The 18,541-nt window shown below is 57.2% G+C and overlaps 1 protein-coding gene and 1 long non-coding RNA gene across 10 annotated transcripts in view; both read left to right on the forward strand.

The window, feature by feature from the left end:
* Positions 1-18,541, forward strand: part of LOC120600635 (arf-GAP with GTPase, ANK repeat and PH domain-containing protein 1) — a 317,727-nt gene that overhangs the window by 208,062 nt on the left and 91,124 nt on the right. For 7 of the 9 annotated variants that reach the window (XR_005652247.1, XM_039860060.1, XM_039860076.1 and 4 more), the window contains one exon: positions 1,594-1,755. The exons of the other annotated variants lie outside the window; for them this stretch is intronic. Coding sequence is in view for 6 of the 7 variants with exons in the window: in XM_039860060.1 (XP_039715994.1) it covers positions 1,594-1,755 (162 nt within the window). In the remaining variant the exon portion in view is untranslated. The remainder of the gene's footprint in view (positions 1-1,593; positions 1,756-18,541) is intronic. 9 annotated transcript variants of the gene reach the window in all.
* LOC120600712 (uncharacterized) lies at positions 2,688-4,222 on the forward strand. The gene is made up of 2 exons (XR_005652276.1): positions 2,688-3,249; positions 3,345-4,222. It is a non-coding gene; the product is annotated as an uncharacterized LOC120600712 (long non-coding RNA).

Genomic DNA, 18,541 nt, shown 5'->3' on the forward strand with positions numbered 1-18,541 from the left:
CTCCTCACGGAGTCCACGTCGTGGCCTTGCCACGACCCCATGCCCCTGGGACGGGACCTGTGTCTGTTTCTCTCAGGGATGGCTCCCAACTGTCTAGAAAAGTGGCTGGTCCATGGAAGGTGCTTGAAAATTAGTCCAGCGAGCGCAGGATAGTGCACAGAACGTCCTGCCTTTTGAATTACAAAGATGCTGAGTCGTCAAACAAAGGCTCCTTAAAACGACGGAGGTGTTGAGACGGTGTCTCTCCTCACTCTCTCGGTGTCTTTTGTTCTGGGTGGATTCCATGTTCGTAGCTGGTCTTCTAGCACGACTTCGGTTTCCTCTTTGATAAAGATAAAAACAGACATCGTAAACCGAGAGTTTCACTTACAGCGAATTAGCACATTCGTGCTGCTGCTGGTTGTATTGGATACATAACGTGGGTGCATCAGAAGTCGGCAGGTCTGCCGTGTCGACTTCCAAACGCTCTAGGTGGCCCCTGGTGAGAGAGAGACGCCGTGTGGGGCTCCGCTGGTGACAAGCTGCCACCGCGGCCACACGGCCACACGCCGGGTCGGGGTAGAGCCGAGGCGGTCAGGGCTGCCTCATCCTGTGCGCATGCATCCCTTGGAGATGACCCTTTCCTGCGTGTTTCTAAGCGCCTTAATGTCATTCCTAGCGTACGAAGGCAGTTACGGGAAGAGAAGAAGAAGCACGTAAAAAGCACGGACGCCACACTCGCCTTCTCCAGGACTCCGCTCGTGCGAAGTAGAGAATGTCACGTTCGCCGCCGCGTCGAGACACTGCAGAAAGACGTGCCTGTTTTTGAATGGCGGGGGGCACGCCAGGGCAACAGGCTGCGGGATCTTTTTCTTTCTGCTGTTTCTTTTGGGGGGCGGGATGTGCAGTTGATACATCACATGACCGTAGATTCAGGTGTGCGGCAGTGATCTGGAGGGCACGTGTGTGTGTGCGTGCCGTGAAACAGTGATCTGGAGGGCACGTGCGTGTGCGCGTGCCGTGAAACAGTGATCTGGAGGGCACGTGCGTGTGCGCGTGCCGTGAAACAGTGATCTGGAGGGCACGTGCGTGTGCGCGTGCCGTGAAACAGTGATCTGGAGGGCACGTGCGTGTGCACGTGCCGTGAAACAGTGATCTGGAGGGCACGTGCGTGTGTGCGTGCCGTGAAACAGCACCACCGCAGGCCCAGCCGACACCTCTCGTCACAGTTACGATTTCTTGCCCGTGGGGAGACCTTTCGAAGCCTATTCTCCTCGCAGCTTTCCCATAAGTAACACGGTATCATAAACTCATGTGACATAGCGTAGTTATTACGTAGACTGTAGTCATGTTAATTCCATTGTATGTTATAACTCAGTAACTTTGTAACTGGGAATCGGTGCCTTTTGACCACCGTCCGTGACCCTCCGGTGCCGGGTGCCCCAGGCTCCCGCCCAGCAGCCTCGCGTCCCGTCCACAGGTCGGCGGTCTGGTCGGTTATCCGCAGGGCTCGATGCGGTCTGGGGTGAGCACTGTCTTAGCATTTTTGCAGCGTCTGCTTAATCTTTAAGTGTTAACACTTGCGTTCTCTTGCCTTTTCCGGTCCGGTGGCAGACACGGGGCTGGGCGACTCTGTGTGCTCCAGCCCAAGTATCTCCAGCACCACCAGCCCCAAGCTCGACCCGCCCCCCTCCCCCCACGCCAACAGAAAGAAGCACCGGAGGAAGAAAAGCACGAGCAACTTCAAGGCCGACGGTCTGTCGGGCACCGCGGAAGGTAAGGTTTCCCTTTGAGAGTCCGCGTTTCGGAAAGTTAGCTTGTGTCTTTCAAACCTGTGAGCCTACGCCCCCCCGGGAACCGCGAATGCACAGTAACGCAGGTCACCGTGTGTGCCTTCTGTTTGCACGGCGGCGCCAGCGGGCCCTCAAGACCTGCCCATCCCTGGCTGATCTTCGAGATCATTCCCCCGAATCCGTTGTCTTACCTGCCAGCAGCTGTCACCTGCCGGTGGCGATGCCGATTGCCCCGCCAGACGCCTGGTCAGCTCCTAGCTTTCGCCCTGCCTGGGCAGCCTGTGCCCAGGTCCGGTGAGCCAGCTGCCCCGTGCTGGCCGTCAGCAGCGTGCCGTGACCTCCCCACACCTGTCACCGGCTGGCTCTCTGAGAGCTCTGGGGGTCCCTGCTCCTGTCGATTCTCCCTAGACTTGTCCAGTCCTTCATTTTTATTCTGTGACAGCCAGATGTGATCTTTCGGAAGTCGGCCCGGCAGCTGGCTTTGCATTTCTTTATTCTGCAGATGCGAGTGGGACGCACACACGCACATTGCCCATGCATTCACGCACACACACACGCATTCACGCACTCACGCACACACCACGTTAGGAGAGAGGGTTTAATGCAGCTGTCACGAACTCGTCGAAGGAGGACTCCAGAGGGAAATCAGGCTTCGGAACAGCGCCGCGTAGCGCGCACGGTGATCCGTGAGGCCCGCGGTAGCAGAAGGGTCTGTTTTCAGCACGGGTTCCCCAGGCCCGGAGCTCCCTTCAGAGCTGACGTGTCTGTCTTTGTGTTCCCGCTCTGCCCCCTGCCCTTCCTGCTTGCTCGGCTGTCCAGCGCGGAGTGGCAGTGTGAGGAGTGGCAGTGTGAGGAGTGGCAGTGTGAGGAGTGGCAGTGTGAGGTGTGGCAGTGTTACCAGAGGCGCCTCCCCCCCACCCAGATCCAGGATGGACTTGCAAACCCACAGCGCGCCCGTTAGCGAGGGGGGGACGGTCACGGTGCGCGTGTGACTCGGTCACGGTGCGTGTGACTCTGTGCACAATGTGCCACAGCCCTGGGAGCTGGGCCGCGGCGGCGTCTTTAGCGGGGAGACCGAGGTCCGAGCGGAGTGTCGGGGGCCTTGCTGGGGCCCCCACGGAGGCCGAGCTGGGGAGCGGCTGAGAACTCTGCTGCTTCCTCGTGTTTCCTACGGTTTCGCCTCCCGTGGGCTTCCTGCTCCCAAGTTTAGCCGAAGGAAACCGACTTCCTCTCGTTGTGATTCATGAGGCTGATTCTGTTATCTCAGCACTGGTGAAAAATAGTGTGGATTGGTGCACCCCCCGGACAGCACGGTGCTTCCCGCTGCAGCGGGGTCCGGCCACCGATGCCGGGCATGGGCAAGGCTCCTTCAGACAGCTGCCCAGGAGAGAGCCCCGGCCAGGCACGTGTGCCCTCACCCCACCCCGGCACGGATTTGGGGTGAAATCAGGAAGAAGCGTGGCCTCTCACCCGGCGGGTACGTGTGACACACAGACCTGGGGGCAGAGTAAGGTCTGCTTTAGGCCCATTTCACAGGACATCTCATTGTGTTTGTCATGTGTTTCCAACCAGTGGATTTTCAGAAGCGCCACCTGGCAGAAACTGCGTGTGAGGCCTACCGATAACTACGTTATCTGCATCTTACACGTTCGAGTTACCCCGGCCACCTGCCGACACAGCGGGGACCCTGTGAAGAAGGTGCAGCCATGATGCACATGAGTAGCGTTTGCATGTTCAGTCGGAAGGCGGCTCAAACGCATGTCCCAGCCAGAGAGGAGCGTGAAGGAAGGTGGGAGAGGGGCCGCGGGCGTGCGGGACCACCCCCGCCCCCGTCAGCTTTCCGGGCCACTTCCAGAGTTACTGGGGTTAGACCTGGGACCAGGCGGAAACAGATGATCAGCCTAAAAATGACTGTGACGTAAGTGGAGGGACAGACGCCCGGGCACCGTGGAGATGCCCAGATGCGGAGTCACAGCAGCGTCCAAGCGCGGGGCCGAGAAACGGTTCGGGAGGTAACACCTGTGCTGGGAGAGAAGCCCCAGGCCTCCCAGCCTGAGAACGTGTCGTCTCCGAATCCAACAGCCGTGACGTCCTCCCGGTAGCCAGTAAGATGGCGCGTTCTCTATTAAAAGAAAATGTGTAATTTTTCCCCAGGAAAAGTTACCTCCCAAACTGTAAAGGAGTCATGTTTTGCAAGACAAACTATTGCATTATTTCTAGGGCACATTTTTCCCCCTCCTTCGTCTAACGCCTGCAGCCGTAATGCCTCCTACAGTGGAGGTTATTTCGGGTTCTGATATGCAGTATTTTTAACAGTCTCAACAGCTTTTAACTCTTTAAAGTATACCGTGTAAAGCAGGTACATTTAAGCGTTCTGTTCTTCATGTTACAGAAAGCTGGTTGTGCTTTCCTCTTAGAGGATGCTATTTAATTTCAGTTACAAGACACCATTTCTGCGTCCCTGTCCTGCATGGCGTTGTGACCGGGCCCTGCCCATGTGTGTGTGTCTGTTGTCTGACCTCGTGCTGAAGCCTCCGTTACAGATAGAACGTCTTTTACGCAAGATGTTGTAAGGTGGTGGGTTCTGTGGTTTTCGACATCCCCCCCGGAAGAAATGACTAGATTTCATTCTGTTTGGAGTATGAGAAAAATAGGGTTTCTCTGACAGTCACCCACGTCAGTCAGTCCTGGGGGAACGTGGCACCTCACGCCGGCCCATCGAGGGCTGTTGTCAACCACGGGACCCTCTGCAGGGTGTGGGACAAGCCGCATGCGGGATGGTGCGGAGCCCAGGCACCCGACAGGGAAAGGAGGCAGAGGGAGCTGTCTGGGGAAAGCCTACGGTTGAGAGCTGTGGCCTTCAACCAGGGCCACGTCCACCCTGAGGTGACCAGAGGACGAGGGAGCCCAGGCCGGCAGCACCCTCGCCTCGCCGTCCCACTGCCCCGTGTCGCCCATGCTCCCCGCTCCTTGACCAAACGCAAGCCGAAGCAGAGGGCGTGAGAACTGCGGGGCGCGGAGCTGGCCGCACATGTCCATGTCGGGCAGGGGTGTGGGGGAAGCCGCCCAGGCTCCCACCTCCGTGGTGCCGCCCGCAGGTCCCTGCAGGTCTGCACCGGGAGCCCGCGTCACCGCAGGAGACCAGGCTTCTCGGGAACAAGGGCACGTGCTGCCCACTATCATCCCCGAGGGCCCCCGGGTGGACGGGAGCCGTCACGCAGGCTGCCAGGCGCCCAGCTGAGCGCGAGGTTCCGGCACTGCCCACAGCACACCTGTCCACAGGTAGGAGGGGGCCTTGGTGTGGCCAGTGGGACATGGACGGCCCTGTCACCAGCTCCTTGCCACATGCACACTCATTCTGCTCGGCCACGCGCTTCTCGTCTGCGTCCCGCGGCAGAAGACGCCGTGACCTGACCTGAACAGAACCGTCATTTTCTTACATGTACAATCTTAAGTGAGTGGAATACGTCTAGAGCAGCAGAAGCTCTGGCCGGGGATTCCTGTGTCACTACTTTGGCGTGGTGACTTGACTGGCTCTCGTACACGATGAGTATAGAGATGTTGGGGCGATCAGGCCCCTCACTGGGCTCATACATAACTGTGGGTATCATTTAAAAAGTCAAAAATTTTAAAGCAGTTCAGCCTCCTCCTCCAGGAAGCGTGAGGCCTCACTTTCTGATTGTGACGTCCCACGTCGCTTTAGCAGGAGAGCCGCAGAAAGGCGGATGGGTGCCTGGTTGTTCCTGCTACCTCTGTGCAGTGTGTCCCCCCACGCGCCCCCGCGCCTGCCAGGAGCCCCCCTCCCACCCCTACCCCGAAGATTAGATCAGTTCTTAATCTCTAAAGTCTGTGAGACTTTTTCAAAGACCATGGCCCTTTTTTGTAATATTATGTTACTTGGTGACGTTTTTATCCAGGAAAACTAGACCGTGACGCATGTCCGAACTGGGACATGCGACCGTCGACTTCAGCTCTGAGAGACAGCACTTGTTAGACCAGCGTCCTGTAGCCTTAGCACAGAAAAACGCAAGGCTGGCCTTAAGCTTTTTAAAGAAAACCTCGTGTATCCCATTTCTACTTTATTCCTATTTAATAGATCTCTGGGGACGTTAAAATAATGACGCTCCTGATTTTAAGTTGGATTCGAGTTGCTCAGAGTTGTTAAATGTCTTTAAGAAAATGTCGAGTGGTCAGACCTGGACGCCCTAACTCTGTGATGATGGTGGGCCAGGTCGTGGGGGACCCCTGTGAGGTAAGCGAAGTGGGGAGCAGCCTCGTGACCAAGGAGGGGGGCGTGGAGCTGTGCTGGCTGTGCTCAGAGGGCGCGTGGAGCCGTAGCTCGCCCCGGGTGGTCCCACTGGCTTCATGGGGACCGACGGGAGGAAGCCTCACGGAGGTGGACTGTGGCTCGGGCGTTCAAAGGGGAGCCGTCAAGGGCCAGCACTGGCTGGAGAGGCAGGCGTCCCTGTCCCCAGCAGTGGGCACAGCGCCGCTGGGCCTTCGCAGTGGAATGGGGGCCATGGAAGGACGATGGCACCACGGACCCCGCGTTCGTGGCCACACCAAGTTCAAGGGCAGCTGCCCGGAGGCCCTCGGGCGGGCGGCACGTGGGAGCCCTTTGATGGTCGCCGTCCTTCGGCGGCGTCTTCGGACTGGGACGCGTTCTCGCCGTCTCCTCGTCCGGGGTCCCGCGGGGAGGTCATGGGCGTGGAAGTGAGACTGGCGTCCGCAGCCCCGCCCCGTGGTCCCGGACCCGGTGGCTCTCGTTAGCGCTGGGACATTCCTGCGCGTTTGCATCCAGCGTCAATGTCCCCGTTTCCCCAGCGAGAAGCTGGAAGAGCAGCGAGGTTAAGTGGCTCCCTTGTCCAGGGTCAGGCTGCTGGTAGGCGACGGAGCTGTCTCTTGATTCTCTGCCGCAAAACTCTTTCCACCAGGCGCAGAGCAAGTCTTTGAGGTTGGTGGAGCGGCTTTTGAATCTGGGAGTGGGGCAGGCAGAGTAGCTTCCTTGATATTTCTGAGATTCCACGTAAAGACACGGACTTTTAAATGGCTCGTAGCATCTAGAAGGTGTGCGGCGTAGATCTCCCTTTGAAAACGCAGGGCCAGCCCGGATGTACCCGATGCCGTTATGTAAGAGCGTGTGCGCAAATCCCGTTGCGGGTTCTCTGCCACCTTGGGTTCACGGTGCTTGTTCTGAAGATCTCAGAAGGGAATGGATTTTATCCTCATCACCCACAAACAACCCCTTGGTGGTTCACTCCGGGTCTTTATAGAACCATCGTATGGTGGAGCCTGGATGGGTATCGAAATATTATCTCGTAGAGGGAGAGTCACGAGCCGGCCTCTCTCCGTTACGGCAGAAAAAAAAACAACAAAGTGCCCATCACAGCTGCACCCACTACGCCGTCAGAGGTGAGCCCCGAGCCTGTTTACAAACTTCATTAACTCCGAGTGGCAAAGGTCAGCCCAGACTGGCCTGGTTCCCTCCTTTCGAAGGAGAACCTGACATTGTGAATCATTTTACTCTTTCATCAGACATCAAGCCGCCAGCGCAGCGGACGCGCTGTGTGTTTGGCTCTGTGGGAGCCTCGAGAAATGAAGCTCGGGTTCTATGTCACCCCGAGACGCCCAGAGCCTCGAGGCAGGGCGTACGCAGAGGCGCACCTAGGGTTTCGGGCGGGGCACTGGAAAGGCCAGGAAGCTCCGGAGCAGGACGCAGCGGCGTCAAGTTGCGGGTGGCAGGGGGAACTGGCCGGCGGCAGCACGTAAGTTTATGTCCCGCGGGCCTGGTGCGTGCGCCTCAACTCCCTTAAGAGAACGCGGCAGACAGCGTCCCATTCACACCTAGTGCCGTCCGCTTACCACGACTTAAAACCCCAGTGGTGGCGATTAAATCCATCGCAAAATGCAGTTCCGTTTTCACGTAGATAACGAAGAGACAAACGTTGCTGTTTTCTGTTTACTTTAGGGAAACTTTATTATCGGAGGCTTAGGGAGGCGGCATGGAGGAGCGAATTGAGCACGAGGCGTTGCGGTTTCGTTATCGATGTCGTGACTGTGTCACGTCGTGATCACGCTGTTGCTACAAGGAAGCATTGGAGCTGCGTCACTGTGCCCGTTGGGCAGTGCTGGCCGTTGTGCAGTGGGCGCCATGGGTGCGAAGTTTGGGGAGTTTGCGCCTCCTGATAGGCAGGGCGTGGTGTTTCCTTTCTAAGTGTCGTATGACCAGGTCGCTCTCATCCTCTGTCCTTCAGCACAGAAAGCACGCTGGTCACTCCATGTGGCGTGCGATGGCGAGCGCAGGGCGAGACGTCGGGGCCGGGAAAAGGCCATCGGTTTCCTGTTTGATTCCGCGTTACTCGGGGTTGCGGCGGGGGGCACCAGGGGGTGTGGCAGCCGCGCAGGTGTCAGCGCTACGCACCCCTCTTGCATTTCCTCCTCGCAACCTTCACACGCACGCCGGCTGCGGTCCGCGGGCCCCCTCGAGCGGAAGCGGAGGGGGCGAGACGTCTCCACGGCCGACGGAAACCCCGCCACCGGCAGTAAGTTTTCGTCATCTTCGTCGAGCTGCCTGGTGACACTGGCCGGTTCGTGGCGCTGAGGAGCCGCGCTCAGCCGTCCGTTACAGCGAATGTGGGAAAGCAGGACTCGGGGATCTGCCTGGAAGTCGACCCTGAGACGCAGCGACGTGGGCCCCGGGGCGGGGGCCGGGAGCCTGGCCCGGTTGCTGTGCCATCGAGCTGGAGGGTACAGGAGCCGGACTCGCCCACTCCCCACACACCAGATCGTCTTTCCAAAGAGAGCTCACTCCGGCTGTCACTCCGGCCTCCATGACAACGAACGTGCTGAAATGGAGTGGATCCGGGTTTCCTAGACGCTGATGTCGTGGACGGGGCACGGCCGACTCGAAAGCCACCCTGTGGGGTACAGTCCACCCGACACAAACGCACGCGAGCCGTAGGCGCACACTGACCCTTCGTGGGAGCCAGCGGGTCGGAAATAAACAGGCGACAGCTCCGCAGCAGGAGAGGCCGGAGCGGAGGACCCCTGTCATGAGGGACCAGCAGCGAGAGAGAATTCGGGGTACTTTTTTTTTTCTCTTGAAGTTCACGCAAACGGGAGAGTTCAGTTCAGTTCCATGGAAGTGTGTCCGCTGCCTGCGGCCCGCCGAGAACACCGCCCTGGGCTGGATGCAGACGTGACCAGGGTGCCCACCATCCCATGGAGGAAGCAGGTCCATAAGTCATGGCTGCCCGGGCAGCCTGTGCCAGGAGTGCAAGGTGCCTGGAGCACCTCGGGGCCCCGGGAACCGCCCAGGGAGGTTTCGCAGAGGACACAAGCTGTTCACGTCCCATTGTACAGAGAACGATATGTCTGTTATTCAAACAAACAAACAGAAAAAAACAGGGGAGAGGAATATGCAAAGCGAATACGTGGCAGATCTCGCTGTAAGGTGACTCGGGACTCCTCAGTGGCCCGGGGCCTCCTGGTGAGACGGAGCAAGCTCGTCCTCTGTCCCCTGCCACCCGCACACAGCAGCGGGCTCGCCTTCGGTCAGTGCACCTGCTTCCAGGGCCCCCGTGTGAGGGACGTGCACGCGTTGGACCTGAACGCTTTGTCTTGTTCCTGAACTCAGATGCTGCTTCTCCTGGCATGGCCCAACCCGCAGGAGCCGCCCTCAGCCTCCGGAGCCCGGCGGAACTCGGGGTGGCGCGTGTCCTCCGGGCAGCCCGGGATCGGAACTCTGCCTAGGTCGGGGGACCCCCACATCGGGGAACCCAAGATAATCTAAGTCATTTCCTTGATGTTCTCAAAACGTTAGAGCCATGAAGCTCTTTGCCTATCACGTGAGTCAGCGACGAAAGTGAGACCCGGGATGTGACGTGATCTGCCGTAGCCGGGAGGGGCCGGGCAGTGCTGCTCAGCGCGCGCGCCCCTTCCTGTGCTGATTGTTCGTTTGCTCGTCACCCTCTTACCTTGCTGCCGGCCTTTTGTCACAGAAAGTACAGGCTGCAAATGGGAACGTGTTCAGAGGAGAGACGTGGCGACACCCGCATCTCGTGCATCTCCACCTCGTGCGGCCCTCAGACGTCTGGGCCCCTCCCCGTGAGACGCACGCGCCCGGGGGTTTCCGGAGTCCAGGGCGCCTGAGGATCCTATTTCCGAGCCGAGCGCCCTGCGTCTTGCCTGCCAGCCCTGGCAGTGCTGAAACCTGGCAGTGTCATCTCACCGGGGACGTCCTTCCTTGTCCTGAAGACGCGAAACAAACAAACAAGATGGTGACTAAATGCAAAACGTACTCTGCGTACAAGCAGCTTGGCAAATGGGAAGTGGAGAACGCCTTGCGGCTTAAGCGGGATTTGTCTCCCAGCGTTCTGGAGGCTGGGCGCCCGGGATCAGGGTGTGGGGGACAGTTCCGTCCTGGTGAGGGCGCAGTACCCAGCTTGCAGAGCCCCCCTTCCCACCGTGTCCCCCACTGGCCTTTCCTCAGCGTGTGCAGAGTGGGATCGCTCTTCCCCTTCTTGGAAGGCCACTAACTGCGTCACGAGGGCCCCACCCTCGCGACTTCCTCCGGCCCTGATTACCTCCCAAAGATGTCATCTCCAGATACCTTCACACTGGGGCTTAGGGCTTCAGCAGACGACCCGGGCGTGGGGACACAAACATCCAGCCCAGAAGGCCTTGTAAGGTTCCCTTCCTGTCTGTGGGGTCGACGTGCCTGCCGGGGTAGGAAAGTAGGTAAAGGGGAGAGCAGTTCACGGACTCGCTCACGGCAGTCAGCCGCAGCCCCGCAGAGCGTGTCCTCTCTCTACTGCCCCTCTGCGCTGGGTCCCGGGTCCCTCGTCAGGTTACGTCATCAAGCACGAAGGAGGGAAGGCACAGTTGCGTCAGATCTTAAACGTGTGTGGCCTCACTGCACCCTTCAAAGCACCCAGTTGTGTTGGCCAGGGGGTGGTGGTATCTCCACTTTCACAAACAAGGAGGAAGATTCGGTGAAGCTAGGTAACCTGCCCGTGAGCAGCAGGTGAGTGCCGTTCGGGGTCTGCGTCCGGCCCGAAGGCCTTGGAGGGCCGCACCTCTCGCTTTGCGCCCGTGTCATCCTCCTGGAAGGGGCTTTGGGGGCCAGGCCATGGAGGGGAGCCTCCCAGGGCCACGGCTCCCGGCCCTGCCTCCCATGCCTTCCCGTTCCCCTCAGGGCAGTCCCCGGGGGGCCAGCAGCTGGGGGGCCACGCCCGCCACGCCGCAGCCCTGCCTCCGAGGACTTGGCAGCAGCCATTCCTTTGCGGGGCTCGGTCTCAGCCTCTGTCCTCAGGACCCGTGCGGTGGCGTGACGTCCCTGCAGACGGTGCTTGTCCCTGTGTGCTGGGAAACGGGCCACCGGCGTGGCTCCGTGCGGACGGTGCCGGGTCCGAGGGCGGGCGCTCCTGGCAGTGTCACAGGGGCACACACGCCTTCCGAAACTTTTTTTGAACTTAGGGACCCTGGACTCAGATGCAGTGAATGTAAGTTTTTACGTTCATCCCTTTTTTTAGGTGAGCGGAGTGGAGCCGTTGGATGATGCGGGGATGGGGGAGCGAGGGGCTCGGCACCCCGGCCCTCCCTGCAGCCCCTGCCGGTCGGTCGGCATTCGTCACACGCCTGTGTCGCCTGGCTGCCGGGTCCGGCCCTGGCCCGTCGCCGGGGCGTGGAGTGGGGCGCGGAGCGGGGCGCGGAGTGGGGCGCACTTGCTGTTTGTTTAGAGATCCCGGCCGATGCCCCCCGGCCTGCCAGCTCCACCCCTTCTCATCACAGACGCTCAGGGGGCACCGGGCATCGAACCCGGGGTGTCGTCACCGATGAAACAAGTCGGTCCGGTGGGGAGTTCAGCAGGCACGGCCGTTCAGACACACACAAAAAAGCGCAACAAGGCCTCTTCCTTTGTACGTGGGACATGAAGAAAATTGGCCATTTATCTGTGGGGTAACGGGCTTTGCTGCGATATGAAAATCTCTCAAATGGTTAAATTCAATGACATTATATCCGAGTTCATGAAAAGCGACCAGTGCACACAGTTTAATTCCATTTAATTTTTTTTTTTTCCAGGGGGAGAAAAAGCAAAGGGAAAATGTTTTAGTTTCTCTTAAGCTGATTTCTCTCCGCTTTTTCTTAAAAGCCGCTTTCTAGTCGCCGTACAGTGATGTGATCATTATCTGCCACCTCGTCGCCTTGCTGCCTCTGCATGCAGTAAAACACAGAGAAAGAGAGCGGGGCAGACCGGGGAGCTTGTGAAGTATGTGTTCCCATCCCAAGACTCATTGCCCGCGATCCGTATCGCTTGACAGTAATGATCTTATTACAGTACTCTGGACCTTGAAGAGATTTCATAAGGAGAGGGAAAGGACGAGGCTTCGTGTAATCAAGTGGTGCTGAATATGCCACGCGTTTTTGATCACACACTGATTGGGCACAGTTTTAGCCCATCTTCTAGTCAATTATGCATGGCCCCTGTGCTCCTCAGATGGTCGGAGGCCCTGATGGCTGTTGTCTGGGTTTTGGCAGGCAGCCAGGGGTTTGAAGTGCCAGGCACACCGTCATCCCGGGATAAGTGCTTTTTAGTTGGGATTGATTACCTTTCTTTGGGTTTTGCTTAATAGCAAACTGCGTTTGGAGAGGGCTTCAGGTGAAAAATGGACGCATTAGCCATTAGAGCATCTGAACTCCTAGTCAATTTTTAGGCTTCCCTTGTTTCCATCTAATTTCTGCTTAACGATAGGACGTTTGATAACGTTTAAGGTATTTCACCGCCTTTGCCGCCGAGCACACGTCAAGGACAGGTTCGATTACGTGACCACCGTGGTCGGGCTCCCGGGGGCGGCCACAGGCTTCCGGGCGACAGACCGCTGTCGGCGAGTCTCCATCTCGGCAAAAAAAAAAAAGCATTAATTGTCTGGAGTGATTTCCGTCTGCGGCAGAATGGGTAACGAGCGCTCCCTCCGCGGACCCGAGGTGGCCGGGTTGTGGCGCACTCTGCTGCCTCACGCCCAGAAGGGTTGCGACTCGGTGTTTATCCAGTTGTTTACGTCCCATCTCTACTGACCTCGAAGCCTAGTGGCATTTGAAAAGATGGGGTTTTTTTTTTTTCCTACCAGAACGCGCGTTTGCTGCTGCCCATCACGAAGCTCACGCAGCTATGCGAGTGACGACACGCGTGTGAGAGGTCGGACGTTCTCGTGAGCCAGGATTCTGTCCTCCTCCTCTGACACGTCACTCAGACTCGGTGCTCGGGCTGTCTCAGCGTCGTCACACAGGGACCCTTCGGTCCTTCTGTAGGTCTATGTGCAGGGCCGAGGATGTAGACACCTGAGCAAGCGATCAGTACGAGGGTTCCCAGAAGCGCGTTTTGAACCCCCAGTTACCGGCGTGACGTCAGAGGTGGGAACCCTTGTATTTCATCGCTCGGTACCTCGGGGGCCGGGTCTGCCTCGTCCTAATTAAATACCCGGGCAGCTGTGTTCTCGCTGTTCCCTTGGATCTCTTGCTTTCTGCAGGCGGGAATAATTTTTCTCTGCGGTCTGCTCCCTGCAGAAGCCAGGATATGCTGTAGGCAGGTTACTGCACAGTGCTGGGAGAATTTACCAGAAGCCCTGGCTTTAGGTTCTGTTCACATACACGTGGAAGTTTTTTTTTTTTCTTTCTCAATTTCATGAAAATAAAGTCTTTGCTATCAATCACAGTTTACGTTTAGTGACAAGTCTTAAAAGATGATCAGTCACAAAGCAGAAAATCAAAGCTGACCATCTATTAGCAGTAACTGCAGCCGAGCGTCACCTGCTTGCTGTGTGTCGGGCGCCGCGGTTCATCCCTGTCTGTGCCCCGAACCCGTCTCCCCCGGAAAGTAGTGTGTGCGTTTCTAGGGTCACCCCTCACTCCAAATCTTGGCTTCTCGAAGGCTTTTTCTAAGGATGAGGTCGATAAAAAAATAAATAAAGGATTTTCTAATAGCTGTCAAAAGGATATTTCTTAATTCTAATAAGTGAATATTCAAGCGGTTAAAAACGGCTGTCGCTTCACCCATGGCTCTGTTTCAGTAGGTTGACAGAATGTAGTTGTACAACACCTGGAAAATATCAGCTCCACAATTAGCGAGTGATTGAAGTTTTCAAGGCCCTAATTTTACAAAACTGGCATACGCTACGACGTTCTGTTTACAGCCTGGTAATTTTACCTGAACAAGTGAATCCAGTGCTCACGTTTTAAGAGAAAGAGGCAATGAACTTGAAGATACAATTTCATCAGTGAATGCAGAATACCTCTTGTGATTAACATGTAATTACCCTGAACAGGCCCATTAATTAATGTAAACAGTTTAAGATCAGCGAGTACTCTTTTTTTTTTTCCTCCCCCAAACATTGGTTTACTCTCGACACCGTGGACAGAGCAGACGCTTGCGGCCAGGCGGCCAGCGGGAGGGAGGCGTTCGTCCACCTCGATGCTGTGCACCTGGGTCTGTAGGGGTCACCATTGTGGCTGGCAGCTCCGGACCGTTTTCTAGAAGAGCTTGTGAACAGTGAGTGTAACCCACGTTGTCAGTGGTTCTTGGGGAGTGCCAAAGACAGGTGTTTGCAACCCCACCCTGGTCCTACCAGACGGGGGCAGGGCTGCGGACGGCACAGAAGCACGCCGCCCACGTGGGAGGGGGGACAAGGCCAGCCGTCGGCTGCCGTCTCCTCTAAACCCGCACCAAAAGGTCAGTAAAGAGTCACTGGTTTTCTTTCCTTTTGGACATTTGAAGATTAATATGTTGGTGTCATCAATAACCTGTTAACCTTCTATTTCTGATCGTAACTGATCAGCTTAGTTTGCCCGGAAAAGTTATTTTTTTCCAAGTTCTTTTGCTTGTGGAAGTCGAAGACAGGATTTGCAAGCCCTTAATTCATAGGCCAGGTCTAAGTCTTTGTAACTTTTTTCCCAGCCCCAAAAGTGTTTCGGATTCTCCCTCCCACGCCGTCAAGGCCGACCTATTGTGTGACTGTCACGGAATAATAAGCACGCAAGGGCTGTGAGGGTGCCCCTGGCCGCAGGGCCGTCGCGGGTGGTCTTCGTGGAAGGAAACGGGGAGCGGGAGCCTGCCCCCCAGGGAGACGCAGGTCTTCTGGAGTGCTGGGGCGGGGGTGACCCAGAGAGGTGGGGGCGGGACCTGGGGGCACGGGGGCAGGGAGGGGAGGTGGCGGGGAGCCTGGAGGGCACGCACGTCCAGGCAGCGAAGCTGCTGGCCTCGCCCCGCCCTGGGCTCCGGGCCTTGCCTGCAGCCGCTCCCTCCAGTGCTGTCCCCTCCCTCCCCCTCCTCCATGCAAGACTTTCCTGCTTTTTTCCTCTTTTTCTCTTTCCTGTCTACACCGCAATCAGCTTTTTCTCCCTCACTTTCTTATTCTTCTTCCTTCCTTTCTTTTCTTTTCTAGTTTTGAACTTTTTTTTTGTATTGTGGCAAAATACGTAACGTAAAATTGACCGCGTTCGAGTGTACGATCCGGTGACACTGTTACATTCACAGTGTCGTGCAGCCGTCACCACGAGCTCTTTCCAAAAACGTTTTGTCACTCCAAACAGAAACTCGGCACCCCATAAGCAGTGACGCCCCAGTTCCCCTGCCCCGGTGACCTCTCATCTACTTCCTGTCTCCACGGATCCACCTGTTCTGGATACTTCATCCCAGTGGGCTCATGAGATGCCCGCCTCGTGCGTGTGGCTCTGCCACGGCGCCGCATGCTGACGGTGCATCCACAGGAGCGGGTGTCGGCGCTTCTTGCCGTTCGTGGCAGAGCGAGAGTCCATCGTGTGTCCAGACAGAGCGCACCTTGTCTGTTCACGTTGACGGACGCCTGACTCACTCCCCGCTTTGAGCTACTGTGTGGAGCCGCAGCGGACGCGGCACACGGCTCCCGAGTACGTTCTTAGATCTTTGCAGTGTGTATCCCAGGAGTGTGTTTAGCTCTTTGTGGAACCACCAAATTCCCTCTCCTTGCGACATCAGACAAGCTCCTGGAATTGAGTAAAGCAACTTTTTGGCTCCCTCTTTATTACGAAAACAAATGACTTTAACATCTTCAGCAATATTTTCGATATTTTTGTTTTGGAAAATCCTAAATGTTTTTAGTCACAGCTCCCTTTCGCTGGTACGTGAGCGACAGCGGAGTCCCCTTTCCCATCCCCACAAACCAGCCGCACCCTGCCTAAAACACTGCGCGGAATTTCCCCTCGTCACGTGTCTTCCCGCTCAGGAAACGGTTCCTGAACTCGGGGGCGTCCGTCGGGGGGCAGTCCTCAGTGCGTCAGCTCGTCCGCAGAGGTCAGTCTTCCATCCTCTGAAATGCTCGCATTTTTTCTGTAACTGCCCAGTGCCGAGTGGCCCAGTGGGGACATGGGATCTTAAAGACAAGAAAATATTTTCCTCTGCCGACTTTACTCGGCCAAGGTTGGCGTCTGCCTTTCGCTTCGGGACGAGTGGCCCAGCTCCCACTCCCCTTCATCCGCCCCCCGTTTCGCCGTGGCCAGCGCACATTCGCAAGGTCGGGTGTCACCATCACCACCTTAATTCTCATCATTCAGAGGATTTTCCAGCAGATGGTTTCTGGTGCCTGGTACGAGTCGCCTAATTTTGTTCTTGGGTGCTCCGGACAAGGCGTGGGGGTCCCGTGGTCCTTGGGTGTCTGCGCCTTTATGAATTTGGGGTCAGGTCTTGCAGGGGACCGTGAACTCCATGGTCTCCTATCTCTCTCTTCAGCTATAGAGTTTTTCCGTTTTTTCTGTTCTTCAGAGTCACATCCCCTGGGGCCCCCTCTCCCATATCTTTCAAATAAAGTTGCAGGATTATCATCATTATTAGGAGTAGTAAAACTGACCCCAAGACGAAGACAACCCCAGATCTTTACAGCCTGCAGCCCCCTCTTTCTGTCTTCCTTGGAATTTTCAGTATCTTTAAGTTAGTAACTAGCACTTACTGGCCACCTGCTACCTGGAGCACAGTGTCACACACTGCTTCTGGGACATAGAGGTGAGCCGGAGGCAGCCCAGGGGCAGGCGGCAGCGTGTGGCTTTCCAGGGATTTCGTAAGGTCACAGCATCTTGAAGGACACCCCGAATCCCAAAGCCACGCCTCGGCGGGCATCGTGGGCAGGGGAGAGAGGTCGGAAGCTGGGCGGCAGCGTCGGGAGGAGGCTGGAGGGTGGGCTCTGTGCACGGCGGTGCGTGGACGTGGGGGAGACGCGAGAGCGCCAGGAGGAGGGACGGGAAAGCTGAGGACATGCCAGCCCCGGGCGCGATGGGGGAGGAGTGCGTCAGGGCCACAACGAGGATGAGGAGGCCGGCGTGACGGGCAGGCCTGCGAGAGCGGAAGGGGCAGCTCGGTGCCCACAGGTGGCGACGCCATGGACAGGGGAGCCCCGCAAGTCCTCTGGCACAAAGGAGAGCGAGGGCGTGGCCGGCGGCCGGACCCCAAGGTTCAGATGCGGGCTGAAAACCGAGGTTTGGGTTCAGCCGGCCTGCGGAGCCTGGGCGGCAGGCGATTCGAGCACGCAGCCAGTGTTGGGGGCCAGTGGCATAGGTGAAGGTCAGCTAGGACTGTGTAAGGGACGCGCATCTCCGAGGTTCGGGTACCCCAGAACGTGGGTCACAGCGGGACCTGGCAGCCCCCAGCAGGTGTTCTCGTGACATCGCGTTACGCTGTCCCAAGGACTCTCCTGTTCGAATCCCACACGTGTTCAAGTGTTTTTATATTGTTCCTGCTTATTTCATTGGTGTAACTCGAATCCCAAACACGTAGAAGCTCACGTAGTGTCATCTGTTTCGCTAACTGAGACGCCAGAGTTTCCGCTGGGGCAGCGCCCGCCGCCCTCCACGGCATGCGCCACCGTGTGGGCCACCCGGGCCCGCAGGCGCCGTGGCTGCCGTCGCGGGCAGAGTGTCCCCAGGGAAGCTCCTTGCAGCTTCCGAGGCTCAGGAATCGGGACGGGGTGCAGCCAGGAGGGCGCGTCTCTGCCCCACGGCGTCTGGGACCTCACCTGGAAGACACTAAGTCGGGGACCGTGGCTCTCAGCCGGAACCCCTCCACACGCCAGGGTTTCCTGCCAGCATGGCGGGCAAGCATCACAGGAGAGAGACGCCCACCAGGAGCAAGCCACGTTTCCTCCTGTGCCTTCGCTTCCGAGCACACGCAGTATCCGTGCGTCCTGATCTGTAGCCGTGCCAAGCGGCGGAAATGGACTCTGCCTCCCAGGGGAGCGCGGCGGGGTTCCGCGGCAGCACGGGGACCCCACGTTCTGATGCTGCCCTTACGGGACATGTGCCGCCGGTGGCAAACACACGCAGAACGTGTCGGGTTTCGTTTAACTTTTAAAGACTTGTTCTATGTCTTCTCCTTCTTTCATTTAGTAGACGCGTCGGTATAAAAATAAGTTCATATCTTCCAGCTCGTTCCCCGCATAATTACATTCCAGTCTACGTAGGATTCATTCTTCCCAAGCAGCACGACGCATCAGAAAATGGTACCATTTATAAAAGTGGTCCAGAGAATCGCCAACGACAGAGGGATGCTCAAGAAAATATAGATCTGTTGTTATGCGTGTCATTCTAAGAGCTTAAAGTAAAGAAGATGAAATACAGGAAGTTTGGCAATAATCGACTTCTGCGTAGGATTACTCTCAGAGGCTGGCGAGTGGCATCAGAATTTTTCCAACGACTGGAAAAAGACATGAGCGTGTAATACAGCGTTCTCCTTTCCACTGGCCCGAAAA

The sequence above is a fragment of the Pteropus medius genome, unplaced genomic scaffold, assembly GCF_902729225.1.
Source record: "Pteropus medius unplaced genomic scaffold, Ma_sr-lr_union100, whole genome shotgun sequence".
NCBI lineage: Eukaryota > Metazoa > Chordata > Mammalia > Chiroptera > Pteropodidae > Pteropus > Pteropus medius.